This window comes from Oncorhynchus masou, chromosome 24, assembly GCF_036934945.1.
Source record: "Oncorhynchus masou masou isolate Uvic2021 chromosome 24, UVic_Omas_1.1, whole genome shotgun sequence".
NCBI classification, from domain to species: Eukaryota; Metazoa; Chordata; class Actinopteri; order Salmoniformes; family Salmonidae; genus Oncorhynchus; species Oncorhynchus masou.
The window spans coordinates 16,239,729-16,267,626 of record NC_088235.1 but is presented as its reverse complement, the minus strand read 5'-3'; the positions used below and the strand labels follow the sequence as shown (position 1 = coordinate 16,267,626).

Sequence of the window (27,898 nt, the reverse complement as noted above, 5' to 3'; positions counted from 1 at the left end):
ATAGAGATGGGTGGAGCTGACTTAACCTCTGGGATATTCGGGAAGGTAGTGTACCACCTCAACAACAGCCTGTCAAATTAAGTATAGAATCAATCTTTAGGATGTTTTTTTTCATAAATCTTCAATAATGTTCCATCCGGAGAATTCCTTTGTCTGTAGAAATGCAATGGAACGCAAGCAAACTCACATATGAGCACATGATCAGCTCATGCCACTCTGGCAGACCTCTGACTCATTCAGCTCCCATTCCCCCCTCCTTCACAGTAGAAGCATCAAACAAGTTTCTAAAGTTCCAGGTCAGTACATCCAGGTCAGTATATACAGGTCAGTATACACGTTGTTGATATGTAGTGGAAGCCTTGGGAAGTGCAATATGACCCCATAGACACTATATATTCGATAGGCAATGACTTGAAAAACTTCAAACCTCAGATTTCCCACTTCCTGGTTGGATTTTTTTCTCAGGTTTTTGCCTGCCATATGAGTTCTGTTATACTCACAGACTTCATTCAAACAGTTTTAGAAACTTCAGAGTGTTTTCTATCCAAATCTACTAATAATATGCATATATTAGCAACTGGGCCTGAGTAGCAGGCAGTTTACTCTGGGCACCTTATTCATCCAAGCTACTCAATACTGCCTCCAAGTCCCAAAACATTCAAAGGCCATTTTCTCAAAAGTGAGGTTACAAGTTTATCAACTTTCAAAGCAGAATTACTTTCCCAATTTTCCTAAAATGCAGTGTATGGTAAACCATTTTGTTGCTCTGTGTCTCTGCTTTTATCCAATGTAAAAAACACAATTTCAAATGTTGCTACATAAGACCGAATCAAGGCGGTCGGTCACATATGTGGCTTTCTCACCTAGCTGTCTGAAGATGAATACACTATCTGTGCACTCTGGATAAGAGAGTCTGCTAAAAAAAAGAATGTTAAATATACTTTATACACAGTTATAGACCAGTGTGGAACTACTGACCCCTGCTGGAAAAAAGCAGGTACTGATATAAACTGCATACACCTCATGTCTCGAACTGACAAAGGGCCTTGAAGCACGCATCTGTTCCAGGATACATAATAATAATAGTAATAATAATAATAATACTAATAAAGGGCCTTGTGATACAGTAATTCCATTAACAGGACTCTGACTGTCAACTGTAAAAGACTCCATGTCCAACAGCAGACCAGAAACCTCTGCCATACTGTACCCCAAAACCATAACAATAGTGACAAATTCTGTCCAACAGCAGACCAATGAACTCCTCTGTCACTCTGTACCCATAATGTCACTCTCCGTCACAGTAGATAGTAAACTAAACCCCCAGCCACAGGCAGCCTACCTTTCAGGTCCAGGTTCTTGGCTCCCATGGTGGTCTGGGTGGTGATCTTGGTGTCGATCTTGACGGTGTGGAGGTTGTTAGTGTCTCGTGAGATCATGACGTTGTGCCAGTGGTTGTCATTCAGAGGCTTGTTGGAGTTACCCTTGATCAGGTGAGCTCCGTTCCCCAGGTCTGATACGTAGTGCAGGTAGCTGGAAAAAGACAGGTAGTGACATGAATAATGATGCAGACACACACACACACACACCTCCCTTCAATATGAATTACTATTCTATAGTACAATTTGTTGTGACAAACCTACCCCTTGACCAGCTCGACCACAATGAAGTCGTTTCCATCCCCGCTGTTGAACAGTATGAGTCCATCTGATGAGGTGGTCTTGAACTGGAAGAACAGGTGCATAGAGTAGTAGGCCTGGAGAGTGGTCAGAGCAACGTAGCTCAACCGAGACTTGAACGTGACAGGGTCGGCAATGATGTTCTTGAAGCCAATCATGGCGTTGAGCTCACAGTAGTCAATGTCACCATTCTTACACAGGTCTACAGAGAGAATAGAATAGATACTTTGTTGATATTTGTTTTGACCAAGAACAGAAACACATTGTGAAGCCCAACTCTGTAATGTACCTCCAGAGAGAAAGTACCATCTCTGCCTTGTTCAAGAGATCAATACTTTTCCATCTCCTGGCACAGGACTTGAACCAGCAACCTTCCAATTACCGACATGCCGCTCCAACCTAGGGGCAACCTACCTATATAGGCCATGCCGTTGAAGGAGAGGCTCTGCAGGTGGCCTATGAAGTTAGAGGGCACCAGTGAAAGGAACCTCTTCTCCGTCACGATGCCCGTCTCAATGTTGTGGAACTCTAACTGGGTGTGGTCACCTGCCATTTGACCTATTGATTGACAGGAGTGAGTGTGAGAGGGGTGAGGGGACATAGGTAGGGGGAGGTCATTCAAACAATGGGTTTATACACAATGGGCTGGCTTCCCAAGACTGATTAAGATTAATCGTGGACTACCAAACTTGTTCAATGTTGAAATACTTTCTTGTCTATGTATATGTTTATGTGTAAGCCCACCTCAGCCACTCCAGTGCCCTGCACATTGAGAATGACCTGTATATACTGACCTGTAAATATTGACCTGTATAACCTGACCTGTAAATATTGACCTGTATATACTGATCTGTAAATATACTGACATTATATGCTGACCTGTGTAAACTGACCTGTGTATACTGAACAGTGATTTATGCCCTGTATATATTGTCCTGTACATACTGACCTGTATACTGACCTGTGTAAACTGACCTGTGTAAACTGACCTGTGTAAACTGAACTGTGTAAACTGACCTGTGTAAACTGAACTGTGTATACTGACCTGTGTATACTGACCTGTGTAAACCGACCTGTGTAAACTGAACTGTGTAAACTGACCTGTGTATACTGAACTGTGTAAACCGACCTGTGTATACTGACCTGTGTATACTGACCTGTGTAAACTGACCTGTGTATACTGACCTGTGTATACTGAACTGTGTAAACCGACCTGTGTAAACTGACCTGTGTAAACCGACCTGTGTAAACTGACCTGTGTATACTGACCTGTGTATACTGAACTGTGTATACTGAACTGTGTAAACCGACCTGTGTATACTGACCTGTGTATACTGAACTGTGTATACTGACCTGTGTATACTGACCTGTGTAAACCGACCTGTGTAAACTGAACTGTGTAAACTGACATGTGTATACTGAACTGTGTAAACCGACCTGTGTATACTGACCTGTGTATACTGACCTGTGTATACTGACCTGTGTATACTGAACTGTGTAAACCGACCTGTGTAAACTGAACTGTGTAAACTGACCTGTGTAAACTGACATGTGTATACTGACCTGTGTATACTGACCTGTGTATACTGACCTGTGTATACTGACCTGTGTATACTGACCTGTGTAAACTGACCTGTGTATACTGACCTGTGTAAACTGACCTGTGTATACTGACCTGTGTAAACTGACCTGTGTATACTGACCTGTGTATACTGAACTGTGTAAACCGACCTGTGTAAACTGACCTGTGTAAACTGACCTGTGTATACTGAACTGTGTAAACCGACCTGTGTATACTGAACTGTGTATACTGACCTGTGTAAACTGACCTGTGTAAACTGACCTGTGTAAACTGACCTGTGTATACTGACCTGTGTAAACTGAACTGTGTAAACTGACCTGTGTTTACTGAACTGTGTAAACCGACCTGTGTAAACTGAACTGTGTAAACTGAACTGTGTAAACTGAACTGTGTATACTGACCTGTGTATACTGACCTGTGTATACTGACCTGTGTAAACTGACCTGTGTATACTGACCTGTGTAAACTGACCTGTGTAAACTGAACTGTGTATACTGACCTGTGTATACTGACCTGTGTATACTGACCTGTGTAAACTGACCTGTGTATACCGACCTGTGTAAACTGACCTGTGTAAACTGACCTGTGTATACTGAACTGTGTAAACCGACCTGTGTATACTGACCTGTGTAAACTGACCTGTGTAAACTGACCTGTGTAAACTGACCTGTGTAAACTGAACTGTGTAAACTGACCTGTGTTTACTGAACTGTGTAAACTGACCTGTGTAAACTGAACTGTGTAAACTGACCTGTGTAAACTGACCTGTGTATACTGACCTGTGTAAACTGACCTGTGTAAACTGACCTGTGTAAACTGACCTGTGTATACTGACCTGTGTAAACTGAACTGTGTAAACTGACCTGTGTTTACTGAACTGTGTAAACCGACCTGTGTAAACTGAACTGTGTAAACTGAACTGTGTAAACTGACCTGTGTATACTGAACTGTGTATACTGATCTGTGTAAACTGACCTGTGTATACTGAACTGTGTATACTGATCTGTGTAAACCGACCTGTGTAAACTGAACTGTGTAAACTGACCTGTGTAAACTGAACTGTGTAAACTGAACTGTGTATACTGACCTGTGTAAACTGAACTGTGTAAACTGACCTGTGTAAACTGACCTGTGTATACTGACCTGTGTAAACTGACCTGTGTAAACTGACCTGTGTAAACTGACCTGTGTATACTGACCTGTGTAAACTGACCTGTGTAAACTGACCTGTGTATACTGACCTGTGTAAACTGACCTGTGTAAACTGACCTGTGTAAACTGAACTGTGTATACTGACCTGTGTAAACTGAACTGTGTAAACTGACCTGTGTAAACTGACCTGTGTATACTGACCTGTGTAAACTGACCTGTGTAAACTGACCTGTGTAAACTGACCTGTGTATACTGACCTGTGTAAACTGAACTGTGTAAACTGACCTGTGTTTACTGAACTGTGTAAACCGACCTGTGTAAACTGAACTGTGTAAACTGAACTGTGTAAACTGACCTGTGTATACTGAACTGTGTATACTGATCTGTGTAAACTGACCTGTGTATACTGACCTGTGTATACTGATCTGTGTAAACCGACCTGTGTAAACCGAACTGTGTAAACTGACCTGTGTAAACCGACCTGTGTATACTGACCTGTGTATACTGACCTGTGTAAACTGACCTGTGTATACTGACCTGTGTAAACTGACCTGTGTATACTGACCTGTGTATACTGACCTGTGTATACTGACCTGTGTAAACTGACCTGTGTATACTGACCTGTGTAAACTGACCTGTGTATACTGACCTGTGTATACTGACCTGTGTATACTGACCTGTGTAAACCGAACTGTGTATACTGACCTGTGTATACTGACCTGTGTATACTGACCTGTGTATACTGAACTGTGTATACTGACCTGTGTATACTGACCTGTGTAAACTGAACTGTGTAAACCGACATGTGTAAACTGAACTATGTAAACTGACCTGTGTATACTGACCTGTGTATACTGACCTGTGTATACTGAACTGTGTAAACCGACCTGTGTATACTGAACTGTGTAAACCGACCTGTGTATACTGAACTGTGTAAACCGACCTGTGTATACTGACCTGTGTATACTGACCTGTGTATACTGAACTGTGTAAACCGACCTGTGTATACTGAACTGTGTAAACCGATCTGTGTATACTGAACTGTGTAAACCGACCTGTGTATACTGAACTGTGTAAACTGACCTGTGTATACTGACCTGTGTAAACCGACCTGTGTATACTGAACTGTGTAAACCGACCTGTCTATACTGACCTGTGTAAACCGACCTGTGTATACTGAACTGTGTAAACCGACCTGTGTATACTGAACTGTGTAAACCGACCTGTGTATACTGACCTGTGTAAACCGACCTGTGTAAACTGACCTGTGTAAACCGACCTGTGTATACTGATGTATAACCTGACCTGTATAACCTGACCTGTATAACCTGACCTGTATAACCTGACCTGTATAACCTGACCTGTATTACCTGACCTGTATAACCTGACCTGTATAATGACCTGTATAACCTGACCTGTATAACCTGACCTGTATAACCTGACCTGTATAATGACCTGTATAACCTGACCTGTATAACCTGACCTGTATAACCTGACCTGTATAATGACCTGTATAACCTGACCTGTATAACCTGACCTGTATAACCTGACCTGTATAATGACCTGTATAACCTGACCTGTATAATGATCTGTATAACCTGACCTGTTTAACCTGACCTGTATAATGATCTGTATAACCTGACCTGTATAACCTGACCTGTATATCCTGACCTGTATAATGACCTGTATAACCTGACCTGTATAATGACCTGTATAACCTGACCTGTATAATGACCTGTATAACCTGACCTGTATATCCTGACCTGTATAACCTGACCTGTATAACCTGACCTGTATAATGACCTGTATAACCTGACCTGTATATCCTGACCTGTATAACCTGACCTGTATAACCTGACCTGTATAACCTGACCTGTATAACCTGACCTGTATATCCTGACCTGTATAACCTGACCTGTATAATGACCTGTATATCCTGACCTGTATAACCTGACCTGTATAACCTGACCTGTATAACCTGACCTGTATAACCTGACCTGTATAACCTGACCTGTATAACCTGACCTGTATATCCTGACCTGTATAATGACCTAAATAAAAACCTGTATAATGACCTGTATAATGACCTGTATAATGACCTGTATAATGACCTGTATAATGACCTGTATAACCTGACCTGTATAATGACCTGTATATCCTGACCTGTATAATGACCTGTATAATGACCTGTATAATGACCTGTATAATGACCTGTATATCCTGACCTGTATAATGACCTGTATATCCTGACCTGTATAATGACCTGTATAATAACCTGTATAATGACCTGTATAATGACCTGTATAACCTGACCTGTATAACCTGACCTGTATAATGACCTGTATATCCTGACCTGTATATCCTGACCTGTATAATGACCTGTATATCCTGACCTGTATAACCTGACCTGTATAACCTGACCTGTATAATGACCTGTATAACCTGACCTGTATAATGACCTGTATAATGACCTGTATATCCTGACCTGTATAATGACCTGTATAATGACCTGTATAATAACCTGTATAATGACCTGTATAACCTGACCTGTATAATGACCTGTATAATGACCTGTATATCCTGACCTGTATAATGACCTGTATAATGACCTGTATATCCTGACCTGTATAACCTGACCTGTATAATGACCTGTATAATAACCTGTATAATGACCTGTATAATGACCTGTATAACCTGACCTGTATAACCTGACCTGTATAATGACCTGTATAATAACCTGTATAATGACCTGTATAATGACCTGTATAACCTGACCTGTATAACCTGACCTGTATAATGACCTGTATAACCTGACCTGTATAATGACCTGTATATCCTGACCTGTATATCCTGACCTGTATAATGACCTGTATAACCTGACCTGTATAACCTGACCTGTATATCCTGACCTGTATAATGACCTAAATAAAAACCTGTATAATGACCTGTATAATGACCTGTATAATGACATGTATAATGACCTGTATAATGACCTGTATAACCTGACCTGTATAATGACCTGTATATCCTGACCTGTATAATGACCTGTATAATGACCTGTATAATGACCTGTATAATGACCTGTATATCCTGACCTGTATAATGACCTGTATATCCTGACCTGTATAATGACCTGTATAATAACCTGTATAATGACCTGTATAACCTGACCTGTATAACCTGACCTGTATAATGACCTGTATATCCTGACCTGTATATCCTGACCTGTATAATGACCTGTATATCCTGACCTGTATAACCTGACCTGTATAACCTGACCTGTATAATGACCTGTATAACCTGACCTGTATAATGACCTGTATAATGACCTGTATATCCTGACCTGTATAATGACCTGTATAATGACCTGTATAATAACCTGTATAATGACCTGTATAACCTGACCTGTATAATGACCTGTATAATGACCTGTATATCCTGACCTGTATAATGACCTGTATAATGACCTGTATATCCTGACCTGTATAACCTGACCTGTATAATGACCTGTATAATAACCTGTATAATGACCTGTATAACCTGACCTGTATAATGACCTGTATATCCTGACCTGTATATCCTGACCTGTATAACCTGACCTGTATAACCTGACCTGTATAACCTGACCTGTATAACCTGACCTGTATAATGACCTGTATATCCTGACCTGTATAACCTGACCTGTATATCCTGACCTGTATAATGACCTGTATAACCTGACCTGTATAATAACCTGTATAATGACCTGTATATCCTGACCTGTATAATGACCTGTATAATAACCTGTATAATGACCTGTATAACCTGACCTGTATAATGACCTGTATAACCTGACCTGTATAACCTGACCTGTATAACCTGACCTGTATAACCTGACCTGTATAATGACCTGTATATCCTGACCTGTATAACCTGACCTGTATATCCTGACCTGTATAATGACCTGTATAACCTGACCTGTATAATAACCTGTATAATGACCTGTATATCCTGACCTGTATAATGACCTGTATAATAACCTGTATAATGACCTGTATAACCTGACCTGTATAATGACCTGTATAACCTGACCTGTATAACCTGACCTGTATAATAACCTGTATAACCTGACCTGTATATCCTGACCTGTATAATGACCTGTATAACCTGACCTGTATAACCTGACCTGTATAATGACCTGTATATCCTGACCTGTATAATGACCTGTATATCCTGACCTGTATAATGACCTGTATAATGACCTGTATAATGACGTGTATAATGACCTGTATAACCTGACCTGTATAATAACCTGTATAATGACCTGTATAACCTGACCTGTATAATGACCTGTATAATGACCTGTATAACCTGACCTGTATAATGACCTGTATATCCTGACCTGTATAATGACCTGTATAACCTGACCTGTATAATGACCTGTATATCCTGACCTGTATAATGACCTGTATAACCTGACCTGTATAATAACCTGTATAATGACCTGTATAACCTGACCTGTATAATGACCTGTATAATGACCTGTATATCCTGACCTGTATAATGACCTGTATAACCTGACCTGTATAATGACCTGTATAACCTGACCTGTATAATGACCTGTATATCCTGACCTGTATAATGACCTGTATAACCTGACCTGTATAATGACCTGTATAACCTGACCTGTATAATGACCTGTATATCCTGACCTGTATAATGACCTGTATAATGACCTGTATATCCTGACCTGTATAATGACCTGTATAACCTGACCTGTATAATGACCTGTATAACCTGACCTGTATAATGACCTGTATAACCTGACCTGTATAATGACCTGTATAATGACCTGTATAATGACCTGTATATCCTGACCTGTATATCCTGACCTGTATAACCTGACCTGTATAACCTGACCTGTATAACCTGACCTGTATAACCTGACCTGTATAATGACCTGTATATCCTGACCTGTATAACCTGACCTGTATATCCTGACCTGTATAATGACCTGTATAACCTGACCTGTATAATGACCTGTATAACCTGACCTGTATAATAACCTGTATAATGACCTGTATATCCTGACCTGTATAATGACCTGTATAATGACCTGTATATCCTGACCTGTATAATGACCTGTATAATAACCTGTATAATGACCTGTATAACCTGACCTGTATAATGACCTGTATATCCTGACCTGTATATCCTGACCTGTATAACCTGACCTGTATAATGACCTGTATAACCTGACCTGTATAACCTGACCTGTATAACCTGACCTGTATAATGACCTGTATATCCTGACCTGTATAATGACCTGTATATCCTGACCTGTATAATGACCTGTATATCCTGACCTGTATAATGACCTGTATAACCTGACCTGTATAATAACCTGTATAATGACCTGTATAACCTGACCTGTATAATGACCTGTATATCCTGACCTGTATAATGACCTGTATAATGACCTGTATAACCTGACCTGTATAATGACCTGTATAATGAACAGTATATCCTGACCTGTATAATGACCTGTATATCCTGACCTGTATAATGACCTGTATAACCTGACCTGTATAATGACCTGTATAACCTGACCTGTATAACCTGACCTGTATAATAACCTGTATAATGACCTGTATAACCTGACCTGTATAACCTGACCTGTATAATGACCTGTATAATGACCTGTATATCCTGACCTGTATAATGACCTGTATAACCTGACCTGTATAATGACCTGTATAACCTGACCTGTATAATGACCTGTATATCCTGACCTGTATAATGACCTGTATAACCTGACCTGTATAATGACCTGTATAACCTGACCTGTATAACCTGACCTGTATAATGACCTGTATAACCTGACCTGTATAATGACCTGTATATCCTGACCTGTATAATGACCTGTATATCCTGACCTGTATAACCTGACCTGTATAACCTGACCTGTATAATGACCTGTATAATGACCTGTATAATGAAGTGTATAATGACCTGTATATCCTGACCTGTATAACCTGACCTGTATAATGACCTGTATAACCTGACCTGTATAATGACCTGTATAATGACCTGTATAATGAAGTGTATAATGACCTGTATAACCTGACCTGTATAATGACCTGTATAACCTGACCTGTATAATGACCTGTATAACCTGACCTGTATAATGACCTGTATAATGACCTGTATAATGACCTGTATAATGAAGTGTATAATGACCTGTATAATGACCTGTATAATGACCTGTATAATGACCTGTATAATGACGTGTATAATGACCTGTATAACCTGACCTGTATAACCTGACCTGTATAATGACCTGTATAACCTGACCTGTATAATGACCTGTATAACCTGACCTGTATAATGACCTGTATAATGACCTGTATAACCTGACCTGTAAATCCCGAACTGTACATCCTGACCTGTATAACCTGACCTGTATAACCTGTGAATACTGATCTCTATACTGATATGTTTATACTGACCTGTATACTGATATGTATATACTGATATGTTTACACTGACCTGTATACTGATATGTTTATACTGACCTGTATACTGATATGTTTACACTGACCTGTATACTGATATGTTTATACTGACCTGTATACTGATATGTTTATACTGACCTGTATACTGATATGTTTATACTGACCTGTATACTGATATGTTTATACTGACCTGTATACTGATATGTTTATACTGACCTGTATACTGATATGTTTATACTGACCTGTATACTGATATGTTTACACTGACCTGTATACTGATATGTATATACTGATATGTTTATACTGACCTTTATATACTGTATTCTGACCTTTTTAAACTTACCTGTATATACTGACCTGTTTTTACCGACCTGTAAATACCGACCTGTCTGTACCGACCTGTCTGTACCGACCTGTCTGTACCGACCTGTTTGTACCGACCTGTTTGTACCGACCTGTTTGTACCGACCTGTTTGTACCGACCTGTCTGTCTATACTGACCTTATTAAACTGACCTGTATACTGACTTGTATATACTGAGCTGTATACCGGCCTGTATATACTGACTTGTGTACTGACATGTATATACTGAGCTGTATACTGACCTGTATACTGAACTGTTTATACCGACCTGTATATACCGACCTGTATTTACCGACCTGTTTATACCGACCTGTATTTACCGACCTGTTTATACCGACTGATTTTATGTCAGACATTATGAACTAGACCTGACCGATTTTCTGACCTAGTCCATAGTCAAACAGTGTCCTACATATAAAGGGTCAAAGGATCATCTTGAAAATTCTCACACATATAAAACATAGTCAGTTTGTTAGAGAGGGTGTGGTTGTACCTTCTACAGGTTGAAGATCATCGACGGTGAGTTTCAAACTCTTTCCCCTCCTGAACACACGCACCGTGTGCCACTCGTTATCGTTCAGGTTCTGACCAGCAAAAATGGTCTCTGGACCCTTGCCTGTAGGATAGCCCAAACAGTGGTTAAAACACACACACACCTCACCCAGACAGTGGTTTCACGCACACCTCGGGACGGGGAGAAAAGAAACCTGAGTTAGTGCAGTGACAGGGTGTGTGTAGAAGGGTAGGGAGAGAGGGGGAGAGGGAGAATCCTGCTCTCCTATTTCTATGAGTGTTCTATTAATAACGTCACTAGGTGGCAGTAACGCGCCACCACAGTGCTGGCCTAGCTTGGCGCTACAGAAGGGTAAGATACTGAGAAACAAACTCTGTCTTTTTTAGTTATTGTTATATGGCATTTCAAACCGTACTCTGTTGTCACCTCAATCTAATTAATTGTAAATAATAATATTGGGGGCGAAAAATTATGTTCATAACTTAAATTGTCTTAACTAAAACAACTCAATCAAATGAATTGAAAACAATTATGTTAAAGGAATACTTTGGGATTTTGGCAATGAGGCCCTTAATCTACTTCCCGAGTCAGATGAACTCATGGATACCATTTTTATGTCTCGGTAGATTGGTTTACAATCAAATGTCGACAATAATTTTATATTGTCTGCATAAAACAATATGTGCATTTTCCCACCAGTGATGTTTCCATTAAACTGACCTTTTGCGGATAAAAGGCTGGGAACACAATGCAATGCAAGTAGTCCGGGTAGCCATTTGATTACTTCATAGTGCCGCTTGCTTGGTGGTGTTGCTGACTCTGGGGCTTTTCAGAACAGGTGTATATATACTGAGATCATGTGACAGATCATGTGACACTTAGATTGCACACAGGTGGACTTTGTTTAACTAATTATGTTACTTCTGAAGGTATTTGGTTGCACCAGATCTTATTTAGGGGCTTCATAACAAAGGGGGTGAAAACATATACACACACCACTTTACATTTTTTTTTTGTTTTTTTTTATTTTTTTTTTTTTTTTTTCATTTCAATTCACCAATTTGGACTATTTAGTATTTGTCCATTTCATGAAATCAAAATCAATTTAAATGACAGGTTGTAATGCAAAAAAAAAAAACATACCAAGGGGGATGAATACTTTTGCAAAGCGCTATATATGGAGATAGTTTCGTGCCAAAAATATGGGGTTAAATATATATATATATATAAAACATAAAAAATGGTTTCCTGATCTGCGTATGAAGTTAGTACTTCCTGTATTTCCATTTGTGAACCAATGCTAACCACTGTTAATGCAATGACTGGAAGTCTTTGTGGATCTACTAGCATGCTAGCAGATACTGTACTCATAGATGTCCAGGCATTGTGTTACCGGTTCTTAGCATTGACTCACAAAACTACTTCTAAATTCCTTCATACTTGAAACAAACCAATATTTAAATCCAACCATTTCATGTGGACAAATTACCTGACATATGATAAAAGTCACTACCAGGCTGATAGAAACATGAAATGCTGGTACAATTTTATAAATGACGGTAGTCAATTTTTTTGTTCAACATGGTGGGATATTTTTGTGTTAGTAAAATGAATTATGCGATAAATGGTGGAAATGCCTTAATGCACAAATATTGATATAATAACCATCATATCGAATGGTGAACTTGTGTTGTCCTGCCACTACAACTCAGGAAAGCATGCAGTTTATTAGGCTACAGATGAAATAAGTTATGATGAACTTCACAGGGTGGTACTACATACTACCTCAATCAGCCTGACGAACCGGTGTATGTATGTAGCCTCACTACTTTTATAGCTTCGCTACTGTATATAGCCTGTCTTTTTACTGTTGTTTTATTTCTTTACTTACCTATTGTTCACCTAACACCTTTTTGGCACAATTGGTTAGAGCCTGTAAGCAAGCATTTCACCGTAAGGTTGTATTAGGCGGAAGTGACAAATAAACTTTGATTTTTGACTTGATGTAGACCAAGGAGCTCTCCAAACAGGTCAGGGACAACGTTGTGGAGAAGTACAACTCAGGGTTGGGTTATAAAAAAATCTAACTTTGAACATCACATGGAGCACCATCAAATCCATTATTAAAAATTGAAAGAATATGGAAACATAACAAACCTGCCAAGAGAGGGCAGCCCACCAAAACGGACCAGGCAACGAGGCAATTAATCAGAGAGGCAACAAAGATACCAAAGATAACCCTGAAGGAGCTGCAAAGCTCCACATTGGAGATTGGAGTATCTGTCCATAGGACCACTATAAGCAGTACACTCCACAGAGCTGGGCTATACAGAAGAGTGGCCAGAAAAAAGTGATTGCAGTTCCTACAGCTTCCACACAATGTCGCCAGTGTTGTGAATTGTATCGTAGTTAATCCTTGGTCATATGAGTAATAGGCACATCCTGTCTTCGGGTACACAGCAGGAAGTTATGGAAGGGGGAAAGTGGACGACGATTTCCAAACTTGCTGCTATTGAATAAAGATCGCCCAGTGATCAATTTGATCGTTTATTAACGTTTACTAATACCTAAAGTTGGATTACAAAAGTAGTTTGAAGTGTTTTGTCAAAGTTTATAGGAAACTTTTTTAATATAAAAAAATGACATTGCGTTTGGAAACTGATTTTTTTCCTGGATTTCACAAAGTTCATAAATTGACATTTTGGGTATATATGGACCGATTTAATCGAAAAAAAGACCAATTGTGATGTTTATGGGACATATAGGAGTGCCAACAAAGAAGCTTGTCAAAGGTAATGAATGTTTTATATTTTATTTCTGCGTTTTGTGTAGCGCCGGCTACGCTAATTCTTTTGTTTACGTCCCCTTCTGGTATTTCGGGGTGTTGCATGCTATCAGATAATCGCTTCTCATGCTCTCGCCGAAAAGCATTTTACAAATCTGACGTTGGCTAGATTCACAACGAGTGTAGCTTTAATTGAGTACCCGGCATGTGTGTTTTAATGAAAGTTTGAGTTGTATGGGGTACTATTAGTTGGCCTCTGGAATTTTGCTGATTTTGATGCCTGTACAGGTATCGCAGCCTGAACAGGTTAAAGAAAAAAATAAGCAAATACATTTGGTGTCTGCCAAATGCATGTGGGAGACTCCCCAAACATATGGAAGAAGGACCTCTGGTTAGATGAGACTAAAATTGAGCTTTTTGGCCATCAAGGAAAACGCTATGTCTCGCGCAAACCCAACGCCTCTCATCAACTTGAGAACACCATCCCCGCAGCATCTTGCTGTGGGGATATTTTTCATCGGCAGGGACTGGCAAACTGGTCAGAAGTGAAGGAATGATGGATGGCGCTAAATACAGGGAAATTCTTGAGGGAATTGGTTAAAGTCTTCCAGAGATTTGAGACTGGGACGGAGGTTGACCTCCAGCCGGACAATGCCCTAAGCATACTGCTAAAGCAACACTTGAGTGGTTTAAGGGGAAACATGTAAATATCTTGGAATGGCCTAGTCAACGCCCAGACCTCAATCCAATTGAGAATCTGTGGTATGACTTCAATATTGTTGTACACCAGCGGAACCCATCCAACTTGAAGTAGCTGGAGCAGTTTTGACTTGAAGAATGGGCAAAAATCCCAGTGGCTAGATTTGCCAAGATTATAGAGCTGTAATTGCTGCAAAAGGTGGCCCTACAAAGTATTGACTTTGAATAGTTTTTTTGGTCTTATTTCTTGTTCGTTTCACAATAAAAATATTTTGTCTTCAAAGTGGTATGCATGTTGTGTAAATCAAATGATACAAACCCCGCAAAACATTCAATTTTAATTCCAGGTTCCAAAAGATAATAGGGAATAGGCAACAAAATTTGAAAAATGCCAAGGGGGGTGAATACTTTTGCAAGCCACTGTATACTAAACTTCCATTAATTTGTTAATCTAGTACCAGGGAATCTTCAGACGAGTGTTGTGAGGCCTGTGGGTGTCAAAGAGCAAAAAAAGGGACATGCACAGCACCAGTCTAAAGTTTGGAACACCTACTCATTACAGGGTATTTCTTGATTTTTCCTATTTTCTACATTGTAAAATAATTGTGAAGACATCACAACTACGAAATAACACCTATGGAATCATGTAGTAACTAAAAAGTGTTCAACAAATCAAAATACATTTTATATTTAAGATTCTTCAAATAGCCACCCTTTGCCGAGATGACGGCTTTGCACACTCTTGACATTCTCTCAACCGGCTTCATGAATTAGTCACCTGGAATGCATTTCAATTAACCGGTGTGCCTTCTTAAACATTAATTTATGGAATTTCTTTTCTACTTAATGCATTTGAGCCAATCAGTTGTGTTGTGAAAAGGTAGGGGTGGTATATAGAAGTATACAGTATAAAGTAGTTACCCTTAGCCTTGATGACAGCTTTGCACACTCTTGGCATCTTGGTGTCCGTGAGAGTCTCACCTCACGTGTAGCCAAAACTTTTTGGAAGCTACAGACATAAGTTGGCAGATAGGCTGTACCAACTTCATTCTCATCTTTCCATAGAGGGGTCATACTAGTTTTGTAGGCCAAACCTGACAAACACCGCTCTGGCTCTGCCACCTTTCACCCCAGATGTCTCATGGTCTGACAAACACCGCTCTGGCTCTGACACCTTTCACCCCAGATGTCTCATAGTCTGACAAACACCGCTCGGGCTCTGCCACCTTTCACCTCAGATGTCTCATGGTCTGACAAACACCGCTCTGGCTCTGTCACCTTTCACCCCAGATGTCTCATGGTCTGACAAACACCGCTCTGGATCTGCCACCTTTCACCCCAGATGTCTCATGGTCTGACAAACACCGCTCGAGCTCTGCCACCTTTCAACCCAGATGTCTCATGGTCTGACAAACGCCGCTCTGGCTCTGCCACCTTTCACCCCTGATGTCTCATGGTCTGACAAACACCGCTCGAGCTCTGCCACCTTTCACCGCAGATGTCTCATGGTCTGACAAACACCGCTCTGGCTCTGCCACCTTTCACCACAGATATCTCATGGTCTGACAAACACCTTTCTAGCTCTGCCACCTTTCACCACAGATATCTCATGGTCTGACAAACACCTCTCTGCCACCTTTCACCCCAGATGTCTCATGGTCTGACAAACACCGCTCTGGCTATGGCAACTTTCACCACAGATATCTCATGGTCTGACAAACACCTCTCTGGCTCTGCCACCTTTCACCCCAGATTTCTCATGGTCTGACAAACACCCCTCGAGCTCTGCCACCTTTCACCCCAGATGTCTCATTGTCTGACAAACACCGCTCTGGCTCTGCCACCTTTCACCACAGATGTCTCATGGTCTGACAAACACCGCTCTGGCTCTGCCACCTTTCACCGCAGATGCGGAAGAGCGACATCGGCAGATGTGTTGGACTAAGACTCATCCAATACAAAAAAACATATCTCTAGTTTAAACTGACAGATTTTGAAGGGGATTAATTTATTAAGCTAATGTGATTTCTGTGTGCCACGGAACCCGATTCTAGGGGGTTCCGTGTACTTCCGGCGCCGACAGAGATGGCCGCCTCGCTTCGCGTTCCTAGGAAACTATGTAGTTTTTTGTTTTTTTTACGTGTTATTTCTTACATTAGTACCCCAGGTCATCTTAGGTTTCATTACATACAGTCGAGAAGAACTACTGTATATAAGATCAGCGTCAACTCACCATCAGTACGAAGAATATGTTTTTCGCGACGCGGATCCTGTGTTCTGCCTTACAAACAGGACAACGGAATGGATCGCATGCAGCGACCCAAAAAAACGACTCCGAAAAAGAGAGAAACGAGGCGGTCTTCTGGTCAGACTACGGAGACGGGCACATCGTGCCCCACTTCCTAGCATTTTTCTTGCCAATGTCCAGTCTCTTGACAACAACGTTGATGAAATCCGAGCAAGGGTAGCATTCCAGAGGGACATCAGAGACTGTAACGTTCTATGCTTCACGGAAACATGGCTCACTGGAGAGACGCTATCCAAAGCGGTGCAGCCAACGGGTTTCTCCACGCATCGCGCCGACAGAAACAAACACCTTTCTGGTAAGAAGAGGGGTGGGGGTGTATGCCTTATGGCTAACGAGGCATGGTGCGATGAAAGAAACATACAGGAACTCAAATCCTTCTGTTCACCTGATTTATAATTCCTCACAATCAAATGTAGACCGCATTATCTACCAAGATAATTCTCTTCGATTATAATCACTGCCATATATATCCCCCCAAGCAGACACATCGATGGCTCTGAACGAACTTTATTTAACTCTTTGCAAACTGGAAACCATTTATCCGGAGGCTGCATTCATTGTTGCTGGGGATTTTAACAAGGCTAATCTGGAAACAAGACTCCCTAAATTTTATCAGCATATCGATTGCGCAACCAGGGGTGGAAAAACCTTGGATCACTGTTACTCTAACTTCCGCGAAGCATATAAGGCCCTGCCCCGCCCCCCTTTCGGAAAAGCTGACCACGACTCCATTTTGCTGATACCTGCCTACAGGCAGAAACTAAAAAAAGAAGCTCCCACGCTGAGGTCTGTCCAACGCTGGTCCGACCAAGCTGACTCCACACTCCAAGACTGCTTCCATCACGTGGACTGGGACATGTTTTGTATTGCGTCAGATAACAACATTGAAGAATACGCTGATTCGGTGTGCGAGTTCATTAGAACGTCCGTTGAATATGTCGTTCCCATAGCAACGATTAAAACATTCCCTAACCAGAAACCGTGGATTGATGGCAGCATTCGCGTGAAACTGAAAGCGCAAACCACTGCTTTCAATCAGGGCAAGGTGTCTGGATCATGACTGAATACAAACAGTGCAGCTATTCCCTCCGCAAGGCTATCAAACAAGCTAAGCGTCAGTACAGAGACAAAGTAGAATCTCAATTCAACGGCTCAGACACAAGAGGCATGTGGCAGGGTCTACAGTCAATCACGGACTACAGGAAGAAATCCAGCCCAGTCACGGACCAGGATGTCTTGCTCCCAGGCAGACTAAATAACTTTTTTGCCCGCATGGGGACAATACAGTGCCACTGACACGGCCTGCAACGGAAAAATGCGGTCTCTCCTTCACTGCAGCCGAGGTGAGTAAAACATTTAAACGTGTTAACCCTCACAAGGCTGCAGGCCCAGACGGCATCCCCAGCCGCGCCCTCAGAGCATGCGCAGACCAGCTGGCTGGTGTGTTTACGGACATATTCAATCAATCCCTATACCAGTCTGCTGTTCCCACATGCTTCAAGAGGGCCACCATTGTTCCTGTTCCCAAGAAAGCTAAGGTAACTGAGATAAACGACTACCGCCCCGTAGCACTCACTTCCGTCATCATGAAGTGCTTTGAGAGACTAGTCAAGGACCATATCACCTCCACCCTACCTGACACCCTAGACCCACTCCAATTTGCTTACCGCCCAAATAGGTCCACAGACGATGCAATCTCAACCACACTGCACACTGCCCTAACCCATCTGGACAAGAGGAATACCTATGTGAGAATGCTGTTCATCGACTACAGCCCGGCATTCAACACCATAGTACCCTCCAAGCTCGTCATCAAGCTCGAGACCCTGGGTCTTGACCCCGCCCTGTGCAACTGGGTACTGGACTTCCTGACGGGCCGCCCCCAGGTGGTGAGGGTAGGTAACAACATCTCCTCCCCGCTGATCCTCAACACTGGGTCCCCACAAGGGTGCGTTCTGAGCACTCTCCTGTACTCCCTGTTCACCCACAACTGCATGGCCACGCACGCCTCCAACTCAATCATCAAGTTTGCAGACGACACAACAGTGGTAGGCTTGATTACCAACAATGCCGAGACGGCCTACAGGGAGGAGGTGAGGGCCCTCGGAGTGTGGTGTCAGGAAAATAACCTCACACTCAACGTCAACAAAACGAAGGAGATGATTGTGGACTTCAGGAAACAGCAGAGGGAACACCCCCACATCGATGGAACAGTAGTGGAGAGAGTAGCAAGTTTTAAGTTCCTCGGCATACACATCACAGACAAACTGAATTGGTCCACTCACACAGACAGCATCGTGAAGAAGGCGCAGCAGCGCCTCTTCAACCTCAGGAGGCTGAAGAAATTCGGCTTGTCACCAAAAGCACTCACAAACTTCTACAGATGCACAATCGAGAGCATCCTGGCGGGCTGTATCACCGCCTGGTACGGCAACTGCTCCGCCCTCAACCGTAAGGCTCTCCAGAGGGTAGTGAGGTCTGCACAACGCATCACCGGGGCAAACTACCTGCCCTCCAGGACACCTACACCACCCGATGTTACAGGAAGGCCATAAAGATCATCAAGGACATCAACCACCCGAGCCACTGCCTGTTCACCCCGCTATCATCCAGAAGGCGAGGTCAGTACAGGTGCATCAAAGCTGGGACCGAGAGACTGAAAAACAGCTTCTATCTCAAGGCCATCAGACTGTTAAACAGCCACCACTAACATTGAGTGGCTGCTGCCAACACACTGACACTGACTCAACTCCCGCCACTTTAATAATGGGAATTGATGGGAAATGATGTAAATATATCACTAGCCACTTTAAACAATGCTACCTTATATAATGTTACTTACCCTACATTATTCATCTCATATGCATACGTATATACTGTACTCTATATCATCGACTGCATCCTTATGTAATACATGTATCACTAGCCACTTTAACTATGCCACTTTGTTTACATACTCATCTCATATGTATATACTGTACTCGATACCATCTACTGTATCTTGCCTATGCTGCTCTGTACCATCACTCATTCATATATCCTTATGTACATATTCTTTATCTCCTTACACTGTGTATAAGACAGTAGTTTAGGAATTGTTAGTTAGATTACTTGTTGGTTATTACTGCTTTGTCGGAACTAGAAGCACAAGCATTTCGCTACACTCGCATTAACATCTGCTAACCATGTGTATGTGACAAATAAAATTTGTTTTTTTTGATTTTAAGATTTAAAAAAATGATAAAAACGTAGGCAAACATTTAACATTATTCAAGGTGCTAGTTTGAGCTGTCTAACTGTGACTGTGAGGCAGAAAGGGAAGTGTCTTGCGAAAGCTGAGAACAGAAGCTGGCAGAATGAGAAAATAAGGACAGTGATTTTATAAAGAAGGGCATCCCAGGGATTTTCTAAAGTCATAACTGCCTAATGGCTAACTGTGAGAAAAATGACTGATGGTGTTGAAGTTGTATATTTAAATATGCAATTTGTACCAAACGAGTACACTCGAGACAGTTCTGCATTGCACCCACACTTCATGAATTAAAAACTATTAAGGAGGAGAGAAAGTCCCATAGTAACTTAGAACATGAGGACAGTGGAGAACTACGCCTCCTCTCCTCTGACACAGCATCAGGACATGACACTGGAGGTAAGGCAGGACATGATGCTGTTGTGAATGTGGCTCATTTACTTAATGTAACTTAGAACATGAGGACAGTGGAGAACTACGCCTCCTCTCCTCTGACACAGCATCAGGACATGACACTGGAGGTAAGGCAGGACATGATGCTGTTGTGAATGTGGCTCATTTACTTAATGTGAGACTTTGAAAGTATATACACTATATATTTTTGAGATTATATACACATACACACACATAGACACACACACTCACAATCAACATGTTCATAGTCAGTGCAGGAGCCACAGTCAGTGTATATCAAATTATGTCCTGCCATCTGGCACAATATGAATCTCTCCTCTTCAGCAGAATATATGACTGCATACATTCAGAATCAGAGCCTGAATTTGACCCAATTGGAACACTGATCATTTGGTTTTCTCTTAAAACCATACTGTCTCCAGATTCAGAGAAATGTTAGGGTCCCAACATTGGGAAATGTGATTGTATTGCCCTGTATCTTACACCAAAGACTTGATCGGTTCCAACTCATACCGTGTGTCACTCACACAAGGAACATGTATCCTGCTGAACCCCCCCCCTGCTCTCTTTTTTCTTGATTTCTCCTCCTCCTCCTCTTCCACCTCCTCCTTGTCTCTCTGCCACAAGGACAGAGGGATGAAAGGCAAAGATCAAGCCATCCTTTCAAGTGCTCCAAATCCCTCCATGCCATTATTTTATATTTTGCTCTCTCACCCTATCCCCATTCTCCAGGAGCCTGGTTTCTATCCTGCCCTGGCCTTGGTGTGTTGTTTCGTGCTTACAAAGCAAAATGGAGCTTCTGAGGTGGAGTATAGTAGCCCAGTGCTCCAGCTGCCTGTGATTTGCATACACATTACATTGAGGCTTTGAAGATTTCAGAGAAAGAGGAAAGGAAGTAAATAGCTGTAAGTTGGTTGAGTGGAATGATCCTGCTCACCAAATGGATCCAGGGGGGAGTGAAGACAGTGGAACCAAGCCATCTGCAGCTTGGGGTGTTTCATATTGAGTATGGTTACAGTGGAACCAAACCATCTGCAGCTTGGGGTGTTTCATATTGAGTATGGTTACATGCACACAATAATATGATGATTGTGTATAGTCAGATGAATATAACAGTTTGATTAAAATGTTTACATGGTTTGAACGAAGAACCATTTCCCAAATGATCCTGTTTCCATGAACACATCTGAAATCAGGCCACCTGATGAGACTTTTGATAAATGTAGAAAATCCCCAATCAAAATAAATGTTCTACCATAGAGACCATGATATTTTTGGGAAACCTACTTGATTCTGAGTTTGGATATATAAAGCGTGTATTTGAAAACTACTTCGAAGATGCATACTTTCAGTTGTTCTGAACTCACTGCACTCTCGATAAAGAGGGAGGCTCTTGGCTGACGCTAGCACATGCACAGATAAAATATACTGCTGGAACCAAGATTAAGGTGTTGCCATGATCAAATCATGTGTATAGAGAGGAGGGATGAAGAAACCAGGAATGGAGAGGAGGGATGAAGAAACCAGGAATAGAGAGGAGGGATGAAGGAACCAGGAATAGAGAGGAGGGATGAAGAAACCAGGAATAGAGAGGAGGGATGAAGGAACCAGGAATAGAGAGGAGGGATGAAGAAACCAGGAATAGAGAGGAGGGATGAAGGAACCAGGAATAGAGAGGAGGGATGAAAGAACTAGGAATAGAGAGGAGAGATAAAGGAACCAGGAATAGAGAGGAGGGATGAAGGAACTAGGAATAGAGAGGAGGGATGAAGGAACTAGGAATAGGGAGGAGGGATGAAGGAACTAGGAATAGGGAGGAGGGATGAAGGAACTAGGAATAGAGAGGAGGGATGAAGGAACTAGGAATAGGGAGGAGGGATGAAGGAACTAGGAATAGAGAGGAGGGATGAAGGAACTAGGAATAGAGAGGAGAGATAAAGGAACCAGGAATAGAGAGGAGGGATGAAGGAACTAGGAATAGAGAGGAGGGGTGAAGGAACTAGGAATAGGGAGGAGGGATGAAGGAACTAGGAATAGAGAGGAGGGATGAAGGAACTAGGAATAGAGAGGAGGGATGAAGAAACCAGGAATAGAGAGGAGGGATGAAGGAACCAGGAATAGAGAGGAGGGATGAAAGAACTAGGAATAGAGAGGAGGGATGAAGGAACTAGGAATAGAGAGGAGGGATGAAGAAACCAGGAATAGAGAGGAGGGATGAAGGAACCAGGAATAGAGAGGAGGGATGAAAGAACTAGGAATAGAGAGGAGAGATAAAGGAACCAGGAATAGAGAGGAGGGATGAAGGAACTAGGAATAGAGAGGAGGGGTGAAGGAACTAGGAATAGGGAGGAGGGATGAAGGAACTAGGAATAGAGAGGAGAGATAAAGGAACCAGGAATAGAGAGGAGGGATGAAGGAACTAGGAATAGAGAGGAGGGATGAAGGAACTAGGAATAGAGAGGAGGGATGAAGAAACCAGGAATAGAGAGGAGGGATGAAGGAACCAGGAATAGAGAGGAGGGATGAAAGAACTAGGAATAGAGAGGAGAGATAAAGGAACCAGGAATAGAGAGGAGGGATGAAGGAACTAGGAATAGAGAGGAGGGGTGAAGGAACTAGGAATAGGGAGGAGAGATAAAGGAACCAGGAATAGAGAGGAGAGATGAAGGAACTAGGAATAGAGAGGGGGATGAAGAAACCAGGAATAGAGAGGAGGGATGAAGGAACTAGGAATAGGAAGGAGAGATAAAGGAACCAGGAATAGAGAGGAGGGATGAAGGAACCAGGAATAGAGAGTAGAGATGAAGGAACTAGGAATAGGGAGGAGGGATGAAGGAACTAGGAATAGAGAGGAGGGATGAAGGAACTAGGAATAGAAAGGAGGGATGAAGGAACTATGAATAGAGAGGAGGGATGAAGGAACTAGGAAAAGAAAGGAGGGATGAAGGAACTAGGAATAGAAAGGAGGGATGAAGGAACTAGGAATAGAGAGGAGGGATAAAGAAACCAGGAATAGAGAGGAGGGATGAAGGAACTAGGAATAGAGAGGAGGGATAAAGAAACCAGGAATAGAGAGGAGGGATGAAGGAACTAGGAATAGAGAGGAGGGATAAAGAAACCAGGAATAGAGAGGAGGGATGAAGGAACTAGGAATAGAGAGGAGGGATGAAGGAACTAGGAATAGAGAGGAGGGATGAAGGAACTAGGAATAGGGAGGAGGGATGAAGGAAATAAGAATAGAGAGGAGGGGTGAAGGAACTAGGAAAAGGGAGGGATGAAGGAACTAGGAATAGAAAGGAGGGATGAAGGAACTAGGAATAGAGAGGATGGATGAAGGAACTAGGAATAGGGAGGAGGGATGAATAAACCAGGAATAGAGAGGAGGGATGAAGGAACTAGGAAAAGGGAGGGATGAAGGACCTAGGAATAGAAAGGAGGGATGAAGGAACTAGGAATAGAGAGGATGGATGAAGGAACTAGGAAAAGGGAGGGATGAAGGAACTAGGAATAGAAAGGAGGGATGAAGGAACTAGGAATAGAGAGGATGGATGAAGGAACTAGGAATAGGGAGGAGGGATGAATAAACCAGGAATAGAGAGGAGGGATGAAGGAACTAGCAATAGAGAGGATGGATGAAGGAACTAGGAATAGAGAGGAGGGATGAAGGAACCAGGAATAGAGAGGAGGGATGAAGGAACTAGCAATAGGGATGAGGGATGAAGAAACCAGGAATAGAGAGGAGGGATGAAGGAACCAGGAATAGAGAGGAGGGATGAAAGAACTAGGAATAGGGAGGAGGGATGAATAAACCAGGAATAGAGAGGAGGGATGAAGGAACTAGGAATAGAGAGGAGGGATGAAAGAACTAGGAATAGGGAGGAGGGATGAATAAACCAGGAATAGAGAGGAGGGATGAAGGAACTAGGAATAGGGAGGAGGGATGAGGGAACCAGGAATAGAGAGGAGGGATGAATAAACCAGGAATAGAGAGGAGGGATGAAGGAACTAGGAATAGGGAGGAGGGATGAAGGAACCAGGAATAGGGAGGAGGGATGAAGGAACCAGGAATAGGGAGGAGGGATGAAGGAACTAGGGTATAGGCTCCAGGTATATAATGGCTGGATGGGTAACAGAACAGCCAGAGCCTACTACTGTATCCCACCACCACAATGTCATTTGGAGAGACAGAGAGAGAGGAACAGGTCACTACACTACAGCAGGATTAGACCCAAGTAGGCCATTCTAAAAGTGGTTTATTGTCACTGAAGACCATGTGCAGCAAAAAGGGTATGTGGTTGAATATTGTCAAGAGAACTTTGGCACACATTAGCATTGACAAACCTTTAGAAGCTGTGACATTTACATCCAATGTCAGGCATCTGTGTTGTTTGTTTGCATGCAAATGTTCTTGGCTATACAGCACATGCCAATCCAATATCACCCCAGTTCACAGACTACATTCATACTCTGCAATCCTGTCAAATACATTTGCATAATCTGGGGTCTTTCTGTAATTGCTTTGTACAATAATTGTGTGGGGCTGTGTGTGTGCGTGCTCATGTGTGTGTGAGAGATGGAAGGACAGACAGAGTGTGTGAGTGAGAAAGACAGAGAGAGAGAGGAAGAGAGAGAGGGAGAGAGAGAGCAGAGCAGAGGTCAGGATCAGATGAGCTCCTGCATTTTTCAGCATTTTCTTCAAAAAAGATAGATTAGGAGTTAGATAAACTTGGATTTTTTGTCAGGAACACATACTGGATTCTACCCTCTACAACATAACCCCCACTTCAAATCAAAACTTAAAACCTACAACCTGATTTTGGACGGAATTACGGAATCACCTGGAAGGTTCACAACTACCAAGTATTTATTACCTTATACAGCAAATTCTCTGGAAAACAACAGAAACCTGAAAACACCATCCAACCTGGAACTGAGTGAGTAATGTTTAGTCTGAAACTATTTTATTTCCAAAAGCCAAGAAGAAAAATACACAACATTACTTTATAAGGACTGAATTCTAACATAATTCTGCCAAGCTTGATATAGCTTCAACTAGCACTGACGTGTCAAGTGAGAGGTGTCAAAGCCCATTTGCCCAACAATGGCAGGAGAGTCACACAGTCTACCCCAACCAAATGGAGAGGCCTTAGAAGCTACCTCCCACTGTTCAGAGGTAATGAAAATACAGTACCCTGTGCATGTAAAGAATGATAAGGCAAGAAAAGATTACAAAATGAAGCTCCTTATGGAAAATCAAGAGACACTTTTTGCTGACTATTACAAAAATGTGAACATCAGCAACCTTATCTTCCACACAAACCATCCCCTGGCATGGCACAATGCTATATTAGCACACTACCCCTTTGTTAAGAGAGGGGGGGTTAACAAGGGGTGGAAACTCAGAATAATTGATAACTAGGACTCTGAGTCAGGTAATATAAATATCTATAAGTCCGGAACAGTGTTGGTACAGGGTAACCCCAAACAGTTTCAGCTGGACTTTCACCTAATCAAAGAATTAGCCCAGCAGGAGAAGTTCTCCCTTGATAAAGATACCCCCACACCGAGCGGGTCAGACCAGACCTCTTCATTATGTAACCCCACAGACAAGCAGCCCCCAGCGGAGAGTCAACCTCCCAGCGCTGATTACCACTCCCTCATTGAAATGAAGGACACATTCACCCAGCTGGAGGTTAGGCAGGTGGAGCTGGAACAGCAGGTGATTACACTTCAGTCAGCACAGACCCAGACAACAGTCCAGCACAACAACAGCCCCTTAACCATACCCGGAGAGCTGGAGGTGGACAGAGACATATATGCACTCTGGACTGTGGTGAGACAACTTCAACAGGAGAAAGAGCAGAATCAGGAGAAGAACAGAGCATTAGAGGAGAGGATCAGACTGCTGGTGGAGGAGAGGTTGAGGGGGATGGAGGAGAGGGTGAGGGGGACGGAGGAGAGGTTGAGGGGGACGGCGTATGACAGAGAACAACCCACTAGAGAGGTGGCCACCCCCACAGAGAAGCCTGCAGAACAGCCCACCTCAGCACCTGACAAAAGTCTCGACACCACAGCAGTCCACACCAGACCCTGACCATAGAGTCGACATCACAGCAGAACAGACAAATGAAGAACCACAAGCCCAGCGGCTCTCACCCCCTCTAAGCACCCCCCCGTCAGCCACCCTGATAGCCCTTCTGACAACCCCCTCACACCCACTGAGGACAAACACAAGACACAGATTGTACTACTTATGGACTCAAATGGGAAATATATAGAAGAAAAAAAACTTTTTCCCAAACACAGTGTGTCTAAACTCTGGTGTCCAAACACTCAGCGCGCCCTCAACCTTCTGTCTGAGGACCAACTAGCTTCACCCAGCTACATAATAATACACACAGGCACAAACGACCTGAGAGCACAGCAGGAAAGGGTGGCCACAGCACTGAAGGGAGTGATTGAAAAGGCTTCTTCTACTTTCCCCAAAGCACAAGTGGTTATCTCCACCCTGCTACAACGAAAATACTTCCACCCTGCCACAATACAGCGGGTAAACTCAAGTATTTCCCTTGACTGTGCCTCAAAACCAAATGTTTTCCTGGCCCACCACTCCACCCTGGACTTGAACAGCCTCTATGACCAGGTCCACCTCTACAAG

General features: G+C 42.4%; 1 protein-coding gene across 2 annotated transcripts in view; it reads right to left on the bottom strand.

Moving 5' to 3' along the window:
• The window catches only part of LOC135511864 (neurexin-1a-like), a 918,691-nt gene that overhangs the window by 501,910 nt on the left and 388,883 nt on the right, over window positions 1-27,898 (bottom strand). Inside the window, exons 14-17 of one of the 2 annotated variants that reach the window (XM_064933362.1) lie at window positions 11,764-11,886; window positions 2,094-2,237; window positions 1,644-1,881; window positions 1,343-1,533 (exon numbers count right to left, since the gene is read on the bottom strand). In XM_064933362.1, coding sequence (XP_064789434.1) covers window positions 1,343-1,533; window positions 1,644-1,881; window positions 2,094-2,237; window positions 11,764-11,886 — 696 coding nt within the window. Of the gene's footprint in view, window positions 1-1,342; window positions 1,534-1,643; window positions 1,882-2,093; window positions 2,238-11,763; window positions 11,887-27,898 lie in introns of those variants that run through there. The other variant, XM_064933358.1, reaches the window with a different exon arrangement.